Source organism: Ips typographus, linkage group LG15 (genome assembly GCF_016097725.1).
Source record: "Ips typographus isolate SLU linkage group LG15, UJ_Ityp_2.0, whole genome shotgun sequence".
Lineage (NCBI taxonomy): Eukaryota > Metazoa > Arthropoda > Insecta > Coleoptera > Curculionidae > Ips > Ips typographus.
In genome coordinates, this window is record NC_138436.1 from 372,766 (window position 1) to 386,391 (window position 13,626).

At 32.8% G+C, this 13,626-nt stretch overlaps 1 protein-coding gene across 1 annotated transcript in view; it reads left to right on the plus strand.

Moving 5' to 3' along the window:
- The window catches only part of jub (LIM domain-containing protein jub), a gene marked incomplete in the record, with an annotated part of 40,399 nt that extends 26,773 nt beyond the window's left edge, over window positions 1–13,626 (plus strand). The window contains 4 exon segments of the mRNA XM_081992960.1: window positions 4,591–4,781; window positions 8,514–8,576; window positions 11,205–11,370; window positions 12,405–13,626. Coding sequence (XP_081849086.1) covers window positions 4,591–4,781; window positions 8,514–8,576; window positions 11,205–11,370; window positions 12,405–12,646 — 662 coding nt within the window.

A 13,626-nucleotide genomic window follows, 5' to 3' on the forward strand; every position in this document is an offset into this window, starting at 1 on the left:
ACGTCACGTGACAATTATTCGTCAATTTGACAATTCCTGAAGATCACGTGACATTTTTACAATTCCTAAAGGTCACGTGACATTTTCTGTCATTTTTATTATTTTTTCAAGGTCACGTGACATTTTTTAGTTTTCCAAGGTCACGTGACATTTTCTGTCATTTTTATTGTTTTTTCAAGATCACGTGACACTGTCATTTTTATTGGTTTTTTAAAGTCACGTGACATTTTTTCCAAGGTCACGTGACACTGTCGTTTTTATTGTTTTTTTAAAGGTCACGTGACTTTTTTTTTAAGTCACGTGACACTGTCATTTTTTATTGTTTTTTCAAGGTCATTTTGTCAGTTTTTTCAAGGTCACGTGACATTTTTTGTAATTTTTGGCAGTTTTCCAAGGTCACGTGACATTTTTGTCATTTTTATTTTTTTTTTTCAAGGTCATTTTGTCATTTTGACAGTTTTTCCAAAATCACGTGACATTTTTAGTTTTCAACGTCACGTGACATTTTTAGTCATTTTTACTTTTAATTCTATTGTTTCTTGACACTTGACAAATATACGAATGAACTGTCGAATGTCAAAAAAAAGTTAAATATCAAAATGTCAAGTGTCAAAAAAAGCTGTCAAAACACCAATAAAATAAACGTAATGTAAAGTGTCAAAATTACAACTAAAATGTAAAAAAAAATGGTATTTTTCAAAAATGTCAAAAAACCGACAATGTCAAAAAATAGAAATAAAATGTCAAGAAAGTGTCAGAATTGCATCTAAAATGTCAAAAAAAATGTCAAACCTCAACTAAACAACAATGTCAGAAAATAGAAATAAAATGTCGAAAAAGACAGTAAATGTCAAAATTGTGTCCAATAATGTAAATTGACTTTTTGACGTTTGCTTCTTGACAATTTTTTTACATTTTTAACTTTTAACAGTTGACATTTTGGTTGATACTTTTTCAACTGTCAATTTCTAAAAATGTGTTTCGTTTGACAGGCTTTTGTTTTGACATTTGACAATGTGTTTGTCAAGTTTTGTTTTTACATTTTTGACCCTTAACACTCTATTTTTTTTTTCACAGTTTGGCAACCATTTTGACATTGCTGTCTGTTTCGACATTTTATTTCTATTTTTGACAATGTTGGTTTTTTTGACATTTGACAATTTAGATGCAATTTTAACAGTTGCGCATTGTCATTTTTGACACTTGACGTTTAAATATTTAACAACTGTTTTTTTGACATTTTTGACACTTGACGTTTAAATATTTAACAACTGTTTTTTGACACTTGACGTTTAAATATTTAACAACTGTTTTTTTGTCATTTTTGACATTTGACGTTTAAATATTTAACAACTGTTTTTTTGACATTTTTGACACTTGACATTTTTTTGACATTTGACGTTTTTGACACTTGACATTTTAGTTACAATTCGCATACTTAATATTGTCGTTTTCTTGTGACATTTCTCATTTTTGACATTCTTGACACTTGACGTATTTGTGACCGTTGTCAAGTTTTGTTTTTACATTTTTGACACTTGACACTCTAATTTTTTTTTCCCACAGTTTGACAACAATTTTGACATTGCTGTTTTTTTTGACATTTGACGTTTTTGACACTTGACATTTTAGTTACAATTCGCATACTTAATATTGTCGTATTCTTGTGACATTTCTCATTTTTGACATTCCTGACACTTGACATATTTGTGACCGTTGTCAAGTTTGGTTTTTACATTTTTGACACTTGACACTCTAGTTTCTTTTTTTCACAGTTTGGCAACAATTTTGACATTGCTGTCTTTTTTGACATTTTATTTCTATTTTTGACATTGTTGTTTTTTTGACATTTGACATTTTAGATGCAATTTTAACATTTGCTCATTGTCATTTTTGACACTTGACGTTTAAATATTTAACAACTGTTTTTTTGTCATTTTTGACACTTGACATTTTTTTGACATTTGACGTTTTTGACACTTGACATTTTAGTTACAATTCGCATACTTAATATTGTCGTTTTCTTGTGACATTTCTCATTTTTGACATTCTTGACACTTGACGTATTTGTGACCGTTGTCAAGTTTTGTTTTTACATTTTTGACACTTGACACTCTAATTTTTTTTTTCCCACAGTTTGACAACAATTTTGACATTGCTGTTTTTTTTAACATTTGACGTTTTTGACACTTGACATTTTAGTTACAATTCGCATACTTAATATTGTCGTATTCTTGTGACATTTCTCATTTTTGACATTCCTGACACTTGACATATTTGTGACCGTTGTCAAGTTTGGTTTTTACATTTTTGACACTTGACACTCTAGTTTCTTTTTTTCACAGTTTGGCAACAATTTTGACATTGCTGTCTTTTTTGACATTTTATTTCTATTTTTGACATTGTTGTTTTTTTGACATTTGACATTTTAGATGCAATTTTAACATTTGCTCATTGTCATTTTTGACACTTGACGTTTAAATATTTAACAACTGTTTTTTTGTCATTTTTGACACTTGACGTTTAAATATTTAACAACTGTTTTTTTGACATTTTTGACACTTGACATTTTTTTGACATTTGACGTTTTTGACACTTGACATTTTAGTTACAATTCGCATACTTAATATTGTCGTTTTCTTGTGACATTTCTCATTTTTGACATTCTTGACACTTGACGTATTTGTGACCGTTGTCAAGTTTTGTTTTTACATTTTTGACACTTGACACTCTAATTTTTTTTTTCCCACAGTTTGACAACAATTTTGACATTGCTGTTTTTTTTAACATTTGACGTTTTTGACACTTGACATTTTAGTTACAATTCGCATACTTAATATTGTCGTATTCTTGTGACATTTCTCATTTTTGACATTCCTGACACTTGACATATTTGTGACCGTTGTCAAGTTTGGTTTTTACATTTTTGACACTTGACACTCTAATTTCTTTTTTTCACAGTTTGGCAACAATTTTGACATTGCTGTCTTTTTTGACATTTTATTTCTATTTTTGACATTGTTGTTTTTTTGACATTTGACATTTTAGATGCAATTTTAACATTTGCTCATTGTCATTTTTGACACTTGACGTTTAAATATTTAACAACTGTTTTTTTGACATTTTTGACACTTGACATTTTTTGACATATTTGTGACATTTGTCAAGTTTTGTTTTTACATTTTTGACACTTGACCGTCTAACTTCTTTTGTTTCACAGTTTGACAACAATTTTGACACTTGACGTTTTAATATTTAACAACTGTTTTTTTGATATTTTTGACACTTGACGTTTAAATATTTAACAACTGTTTTTTGACATTTTTGACACTTGACGTTTAAATATTTAACAACTGTTTTTTGACATTTTTGACACTTGACGTTTAAATATTTAACAACTGTTTTTTGACATTTTTGACACTTGACGTTTAAATATTTAACAACTGTTTTTTTGTCATTTTTGACACTTGACGTTTAAATATTTAAAAACTGTTTTTTGACATTTTTGATACTTGACATTTTTTGACATATTTGTGACATTTGTCAAGTTTTGTTTTTACATTTTTGACACTTGACCCTCTAATTTCTTTTTTTCACAGTTTGGGGCAACAATTTTGACACTTGACGTTTAAATATTTAACAACTGTTTTTTTGACATTTTTGACACTTGACGTTTAAATATTTAACAACTGTTTTTTTGACATTTTTGACACTTGACGTTTAAATATTTAACAACTGTTTTTTGACATTTTTGACACTTGACGTTTAAATATTTAACAACTGTTTTTTTGTCATTTTTGACACTTGACGTTTAAATATTTAACAACTGTTTTTTTGACATTTTTGACACTTGACATTTTTTTGACATTTGACGTTTTTGACACTTGACATTTTAGTTACAATTCGCATACTTAATATTGTCGTTTTCTTGTGACATTTCTCATTTGTGACATTTGTTAAGTTTTGTTTTTACATTTTTGACACTTGACACTCTAATTTTTTTTTCCCACAGTTTGACAACAATTTTGACATTGCTGTTTTTTTTGACATTTGACGTTTTTGACACTTGACATTTTAGTTACAATTCGCATACTTAATATTGTCGTATTCTTGTGACATTTCTCATTTTTGACATTCCTGACACTTGACATATTTGTGACCGTTGTCAAGTTTTGTTTTTACATTTTTGACACTTGACACTCTAATTTTTTTTTTCACAGTTTGGCAACAATTTTGACATTGCTGTCTTTTTTGACATTTTATTTCTATTTTTGACAATGTTGGTTTTTTTGACATTTGACAATTTAGATGCAATTTTAACATTTGTGCATTGTCATTTTTGACACTTGACGTTTTAATATTTAACAACTGTTTTTTTGACACTTGACGTTTAAGTATTTAACAACTGTTTTTTGACATTTTTTGACATTTGACGTTTTTTGACACTTAACATTTTAGTTACTATTTCGACACTGTTTATATTTGACACTTGACATTTGACGTATTTTTAATGACATTCAAATTTTTTTTTTTTCCAAATTTTTTTTTTTTTTTTTTTTTTTTTGACATTTGTCATTTGATTTTTGACAGGTTTGTGTCATACGTGCAACGAAAAAGTGACGGGAGCGGGGCAGGCGTGTCAAGCGATGGGCAATTTGTATCACACGAATTGTTTCATTTGTTGTTCGTGCGGACGCGCGCTGCGCGGCAAAGCGTTCTACAACGTGCACGGACGCGTCTACTGCGAAGAAGATTACCTTGTAAGCGACAACGACAATCAAGTATATTATCGACTTTTTTTTTTTTTTTTTTTCTTGCATTTTTTCCGGCAGCTGTCAAAAACTAGCTCGTTTGGTGGAAAAATCGATTTAATCTACCGATTTTACGAGCGGTCTAAATTTGCTAGAGTGGCCTTCCTGAGGATATTTCAGAAGTTTTCCGCTTCAAATTTGGCCTTAAACGAGTGATTTCAGTAATCTACCGATTTTACAAATGTCAATTTAGTGGTCTACATTTACTAGAATAATCTTCCTGACAATATTTCAGAGGTTTTTTGCTCAAAATTTGGCATTCAAAGAGTGATTTCGTTAATCTACCGATTTTACAAATGTACTAAATTCACTTGAATAGCCTTCCTGAGGATATTTCAGAAGTTTTCCGCTTCAAATTTGGCCTTAAACGAGTGATTTCAGTAATCTACCGATTTTACAAATGTCAATTTAGTGGTCTACATTTACTAGAATAATCTTCCTGACAATATTTCAGAGGTTTTTTGCTCAAAATTTGGCATTCAAAGAGTGATTTCGTTAATCTACCGATTTTACAAATGAGCTAAATTCACTAGAATAGCCTTCCTGGGAATATTTTACATGTTTTCTGCTTCAAATTTGGCCTTAAACGAGTAATTTCAGTAATCTACCGATTTTCCAAAAGTCAGTTTACTGGCCTACATTTATTAGAATAACCTTCCTGAGAATATTTCAGAGGTTTTTCGCTCAAAATTTGGCGTTAACAGAGTGATTTTGTTAATCTACCGATTTTACAAATGATCTTAATTTACTAGAATAACTTTCCTGCGAATATTTCAGAAGTTTTCCGCTCCAAATCTGGCCCTAAACTAGTAATTTCAGTAATCTACCGATTTTACAAATGTCAATTTAGTGGTCTACATTCACTAGAATAATCTTCCGGAGAATATTCCATAAGATTTTCGCTCGAAATTTGGCCTTAAAACAGTAATATCAGTAATCTACCGATTTTACAAATGTCAGTTTACTGGCCTACATTTACTGGAATAATCTTTCTGAGAATATTTCAGAAGTTTTTTGCTCAAAATTTGGCGTTAACAGAGTGATTTTCTTAATCTACCGATTTTACAAATGATCTAAATTTACTAGAATAGCCTTCCTGAGAATATTTCAGAAGATTTCCGCTCTAAATTTGGCCTTAAACGAGTGATTTCAGTAATCTACCGATTTTACAAATGTCAGTTTACTGGCCTACATTTGCTAGAATAGCCTTCCTGAGAATATTTTACATGTTTTCTGCTTCAAATTTGGCCTTAAACGAGTGATTTCAGTAATCTACCGATTTTACAAATGTCAATTTACTGGCCTACATTTATTAGAATAACCTTCCTGGAGAATATTTCAGAGGTTTTTCGCTCAAAATTTGGCATTAAAAAAGTGATTTCGTTAATCTACCGATTTTACAAATGAGCTAAATTCACTAGAATAGCCTTCCTGAGAATATTTTACATGTTTTCTGCTTCAAATTTGGCCTTAAACGAGTAATTTCAGTAATCTACCGATTTTACAAAAGTCAGTTTACTGGCCTACATTTATTAGAATAACCTTCCTGAGAATATTTCAGAGGTTTTTTGCTCAAAATTTGGCATTCAAAGAGTGATTTCGTTAATCTACCGATTTTACAAATGTACTAAATTCACTTGAATAGCCTTCCTGAGGATATTTCAGAAGTTTTCCGCTTCAAATTTGGCCTTAAACGAGTGATTTCAGTAATCTACCGATTTTACAAATGTCAATTTAGTGGTCTACATTTACTAGAATAATCTTCCTGACAATATTTCAGAGGTTTTTTGCTCAAAATTTGGCATTCAAAGAGTGATTTCGTTAATCTACCGATTTTACAAATGTACTAAATTCACTTGAATAGCCTTCCTGAGGATATTTCAGAAGTTTTTCGCTTCAAATTTGGCCTTAAACGAGTGATTTCAGTAATCTACCGATTTTACAAATGTCAATTTAGTGGTCTACATTTACTAGAATAATCTTCCTGACAATATTTCAGAGGTTTTTTGCTCAAAATTTGGCATTCAAAGAGTGATTTCGTTAATCTACCGATTTTACAAATGTACTAAATTCACTTGAATAGCCTTCCTGAGGATATTTCAGAAGTTTTTCGCTTCAAATTTGGCCTTAAACGAGTGATTTCAGTAATCTACCGATTTTACAAATGTCAATTTAGTGGTCTACATTTACTAGAATAATCTTCCTGACAATATTTCAGAGGTTTTTTGCTCAAAATTTGGCATTCAAAGAGTGATTTCGTTAATCTACCGATTTTACAAATGTACTAAATTCACTTGAATAGCCTTCCTGAGGATATTTCAGAAGTTTTCCGCTTCAAATTTGGCCTTAAACGAGTGATTTCAGTAATCTACCGATTTTACAAATGTCAATTTAGTGGCTTACATTTACTGGATTAACCTTCCTGAGAATATTTCAAGGGTTTTTTGCTCAAAATTTGGAGTTAAGAGAGTGATTTCCTTAATCTACCGATTTTACAAATGTAAATGTCAAACAAGCTCAATTTTCGGTAGATTAAGAACTAATCTTTTACAAATATTTTAAAACGTTTTTAGAGCATTTTTACGGTAAATTTTATCTACTTTTATTATTCTACCGATTTTACAAATGTCAATTGTGAAATCTCAATTTTCGGTAGATTAAAAGACTAACCTTTTATGAATATATAAAAACGTTTTTAGAGCATTTTTACAGCAAATTTTATTAATCTACCTATTTTACAAATGTCAATTGAGTAGATTCAATTTTCGGTAGATTGAAAGACTAACCTTTTACGACTATTTGAAAACGATTTTAGAGCATTTTTGCGGCAAATTTTATCTAGTTTAATTAATCTACCGATTTTACAAATGTCAATTGAGAAAGCGCAATTTTCGGTAGATTAAAAGACTAATCTCTTACAGAAAATTTATAACGTTTTTTATAGCATTTTTACGGCAAATTTAATCTAGTTTTATTAATCTACCGATTTTACAAATGTAAATTAAAAAAGCTCAATTTTCGGTAGATTGAAAGGCTAACCTTCTACGAATATTTGAAAACGTTTTTAGTGCATTATTACAGCAATTTTTTATCTAATTTTATTAATCTACCGATTTTACAAACGTTAATTGAGAATACTCAATTTTCGGTAGAGTGAAAGACTTACCTTTTACGAATATTTTCAACCGTTTTTAGAGCATTTTTACGGCAAATTTTATCTACTTTTATTAATCTACCGATTTTACAAATCTCAATTAAAAAAGCTCAATTTTCGGTAGATTAAGTGACTAACCTTTTACGAATATTTTAAAACGTTTTTAGAGCATTTTTACCGCAAATTTGATCTACTTTTATTAATCTACCGATTTTACAAATTAACATTTGTCTGTCAAAAAATAAAAATGACACCGGAAAACAACAACAAATCGGAATTTCGTAGCGCAAAAAAATACCAATTTTTAAAGTTTTACCAGTTTACGCAAAATTTGACAGATGTCATAATTTGACAGTTAGGAAAAAAATGTAATATCAGAAAATCAACCAATTTACGTCAAATTGTTGACATTTTTTATTTGTTGTCAATTTTGACGTTTTTAGGTAAAATGTTTGAGTTTTAATTTTTTTTTGACAGCTGTCACAATTTGAACGTTTTTTTTCTTAAATCACGTGACAACTGTCAAATATAATTTTTTTTTCTTGTAGTATTCTGGATTCCAGCAAACTGCCGAAAAGTGCGCCATCTGCGGTCATTTAATTATGGAAATGGTGAGTGACATTTTTGTTGATTGTTTTGACAGTTAAAACAGAATGGAAGACGATAAAAGACATTTTTTTGTAAATGTACGTGAAATTCCCTTTAAAACGAGGTGCAACTCGATTTTTTGACAGAAAATTCAAAATGGCGGCCTTGGGACGCCATTTTGTCTGTCATTTCTTGAAACTACGTTAAATTCTCTTTAAAATGAGGTGCAACTCGGTTTTTTGACAGAAAATTCAAAATGGCGCCTATGGACGCCATTTTGTTTGTCATTTCTTGAAACTACGTTAAATTCTCTTTAAAATGAGGTGCAACTCGGTTTTTTGACAGAAAATTCAAAATGGCGTCCAAGGCCGCCATTTTGTCTGTCATTTCCTGAATCTACCGGAAATTCCCTTTAAAACGAGGTGCAACACGATTTTTTGACAGTAAATTCAAAATGGCGGTCTGAGACGCCATTTTGTCTGTCATTTCCTGAATCTACGGGAAATTCCCTTTAAAATGAGTTGCAACTCGATTTTTTGACAGAAAATTCAAAATGGCGGCCTTGGGACGCCATTTTGTCTGTCATTTCCTGAATCTACGGGAAATTCCCTTTAAAATGAGGTGCAACTCGGTTTTTTGACAGAAAATTCAAAATGGCGGCTATGGACGCCATTTTGTCTGTCATTTCCTGAATCTACGGGAAATTCCCTTTAAAATGAGGTGCAACTCGATTTTTTGACAGAAAATTCAAAATGGCGGCCCGAGACGCAAAAAGTCAAATATTGAAGGCTCAGAAGACAGTTGAAATGTCATTTCTGAGCGAGTGAAAAACAGTTTTACAACTTCTGATGACATTTCAAAGGATCAGAAGACAGTTTTGGAACCACTGCTGTCATTTTCTCTTGTTTTTTTTTTTCACTTCTGAGCGGCACAAAATACGTTTTAGAACCTCTTGTCACATTTTTGAAACTCAGAAGACAGTTTAAGAGCTGCTGATGCCATTTCACCTACAAAAACAGTTTGAGAACCTCTGGTAATATTTTCCAGACTCAGAAAAGAGTTTTAAAGGCACTGGTGGAATTTTAGTGTTTCTGAGATGCAAGAAAACGTTTGCAAATCGCTGGTGGCTCAGAAAACAGTTGGAGAGTCGCCGATTCAATTTTGGCGTTTCTGAGCTACTAAAAAAAAACAATTTTAGAACTTCTACTAACGTTTCGATGTTTCTGAGCTGTCCAAACCGTTAAACATTCTTTTTGAGGCTCAGAAAATATTTGATAAGCCGCTGATCCCATTTTGGGTGATTCTGAGCTACAAAAACCGTTTTAGAACCTCTTTGGCGCTCAGAGGACAATTTGAGAACCACTTTTAATGCCATCTTGGTTCTTCTGAGCAACTATAAACAAGTTTAAATCATCTGATGATATTTTCCTAGGATCAGAAGACAGTGGAAAATGGCGCCCCAAGGCCGCCATTTTGAATTTTCTGTCAAAAATCGAGTTGCATCTCATTTTAAAGGGAATTTCCCGTAGATTCAGGAAATGACAGACAAAATGGCGTCTCAAGCCGCCATTTTGAATTTTCTGTTAAAAAATCGAGTTGCATCTCATTTTAAAGGGAATTTCCCGTAGATTCAGGAAATGACAGACAAAATGGCGTCTCAAGCCGCCATTTTGAATTTTCTGTTAAAAAATCGAGTTGCACCTCGTTTTAAAGGGAATTTCCCGTAGATTCAGGAAAAGACAGACAAAATGGCGTCCCAAGGCCGCCATTTTGAATTTTCTGTCAAAAAACCAAGTTGCACCTCGTTTTAAGGGGAATTTCCTGTAGTTCCAAGAAATGACAGACAAAATGGCGTCTCAAGCCGCCATTTTGAATTTTCTGTTAAAAAATCGAGTTGCACCTCGTTTTAAAGGGAATTTCCCGTAGATTCAGGAAAAGACAGACAAAATGGCGTCCCAAGGCCGCCATTTTGAATTTTCTGTCAAAAAACCAAGTTGCACCTCGTTTTAAGGGGAATTTCCTGTAGTTCCAAGAAATGACAGACAAAATGGCGTCTCAGGCCGCCATTTTGAATTTTCTGTCAAAAAACCAAGTTGCATCTCGTTTTAAAGGGAATTTCCCGTAGATTCAGGAAAAGACAGACAAAATGGCGTCCAAGGCCGCCATTTTGAATTTTCTGTCAAAAAACCAAGTTGCACCTCGTTTTAAAGGGAATTTCCCGTAGATTCAGGAAATGACAGACAAAATGGCGTCTCAAGCCGCCATTTTGAATTTTCTGTCAAAAAACCGAGTTGCAACTCATTTTAAAGGAAATTTCACGTAATTTCAAGAAATGACAGACAAAATGGCGTCTCAGGCCGCCATTTTGAATTTTCTGTCAAAAAACCGAGTTGCAACTCATTTTAAAGGAAATTTCACGTAATTTCAAGAAATGACAGACAAAATGGCGTCCATAGCCGCCATTTTAAATTTTCTGTCAAAAAACCGAGTTGCACCTCATTTTAAAGGGAATTTTCCGTAGATTCAGAAAATGACAGACAAAATGGCGTCTCAGGTCGCCATTTTGAATTTTCTGTCAAAAAACCAAGTTACATCTCGTTTTAAAGGGAATTTCCCGTAGATTCAGGAAATGACCGTAATTTTTGTTGCAGATCTTGCAAGCGATGGGCAAATCGTACCATCCGGGCTGTTTCCGCTGTTGCATTTGCAACGAATGCCTGGACGGGGTGCCGTTCACCGTGGACGTTGACAACAAGATTTACTGCGTCAACGACTACCATCGAATGTTTGCGCCGAAATGTTCGTCGTGCGGCAAAGGTCAGTCGTTTTACCCGCAAAGCTGTCAATTTGACATTTCTGAGGTTAGGGTGCGAGTTGCGCGGTTCATATTAGTTGCGTTGGATTCCCCGTCCCCGAATTAGTCGAAAACGAGTATAATGTCGATTTTTTGACAAGCTGTCACTTTGACAGGTAATGACAGATCAAAATGTCAAAAAATCGACATTATACTCGTTTTCGACTAATTCGGGGTCAGGGAATCCATTTGTAAAGTCAGTTTGCCGGTATCTTTTACCCAGTTTGAGAAACTTCCATAAAACCAAGTTTCCGAAAAAGTTAGGCAAAAATGAACGTCACCACTAGATTCCCCGTCCTCTAATTAGTCGAAAACGAGTATAATGTCGATTTTTTGACATTTCGACCTGTCATTACCTGTCAAAGTGACAGCTTGTCAAAAAAATTGACATTATACTCGTTTTCGACTAATTCGGGGACGGGGAATCTGGTGGTGACGTTCATTTTTACCTACCTTTTTCGGAAACTTGGTTTTATGGAAGTTTCTTGAACTGGGTAAAAGATATCGGCAAACTGGTTTCAAAAATGGATTCCCCGTCCTCGAATTAGTCGAAAACGAGTATAATCTTGATTTTTTGACAATTCGACCTGTCATTACCTGTCAAAGTGACAGCTTGTCAAAAAAATTGACATTATACTCGTTTTCGACTAATTCGGGGACGGGGAATCTGGTGGTGACGTTCATTTTTACCTAACTTTTTCGGAAACTTGGTTTTATGGAAGTTTCTCGAACTGGGTAAAAGATATCGGCAAACTGACTTTACAAATGGATTCCCTGACCCCGAATTAGTCGAAAACGAGTATAATGTCGATTTTTTGACATTTCGACCTGTCATTACCTGTCAAAGTGACAGCTTGTCAAAAAATCGACATTATACTCGTTTTCGACTAATTCGGGGTCGGGGAATCCAATGCGACTAAAATAAACCGGCCAACTCGCACCCTAACGGCAGAAACGTCAAAGTGACAGCTGAAAAGGTGGCGTTTTGACAAAACAGGTATCACGCCGGTGGAGGGTACCGAGGAAACGGTGCGCGTCGTATCGATGGACAAGGATTTTCACGTCGACTGTTACGTGTGCGAACAGTGCGGCATGCAATTGACAGACGAACCGGACAAACGTTGTTATCCGCTCGACGGTCGTTTGTTTTGCCGCTCCTGTCACGTGCAACGTCTGAATCGGGCCGCGCCCCATCAAATGATGCGACCAGTCGCCGCCACCTATCAATACACCGGTTGAACGACGCAATTATGACACTTTTGACAGATGACACTAATATTTTTGACAGATGACTCTTATGACAGTTGATATATGACGGATGCGAATTGACAGATGATATTAAATTTTGACAGACGACAAATGTCACTTATAACACTTGACAGAATTTGTGCGATTATTGTTGACAGATGCAAAATTTTCGTGATTAAATTTAAATTGTCAAATTTTATTTTTGATAAAAAAGTGTCAAAACGTAAACCAAAATGACATTTGACAATTTGTCGTGAATTATACACTTTTTTTTTATTATAAATTTCATTTTTGACAGAGAACAGTTAAAATCATTTTTTTTTTAATTTTTGTAATTTTTTGACAAACGACAACTTTGACAGATGACACTCATGCCAGATGAGAATTGACAGATGATTGATAAAAGATGACAATTTTGACAGATGACACTTAGGACAGTTGACGGATGCGAATTGACAGACGATATTAAATTTAGACAGATCAGTCACTTAAATGATATTTGACAATTTGTCGTGAATTATACACTTTACACGTTGATACGTGTCATTTTTGACAGTTAACAGTTAAAATAAATTTTTTTAAAATTTTTGTCATTTTTTTGACAAACGACAACTTTGACAGATGACATTAATTTTTTGACAATTTACGGATGCCAAATTTTCGTTGATTACACGAAAAAATATAAATTGTCAATTTTTCAATTAATATTGTCAAAATGTGAATTTTGACAGTTTTTAACAAATGACAATAAAAATTACAACTTTTTTTACTTTTGACTTTTTTGACGTAACTGTTGTGTCGAAACTGTCAAATTGAACTGACTGATGATTTAGGTTAGGTTTTTGACAGCATTTGACAGGTGACGGACAAATGACAGATGACGTTTTTTTTTTAATTTTTCTTTCATATATATTTACATACATTGTGGGGCAATAATAATAATAATAATAATAAAAGGATGTTAATTGCGA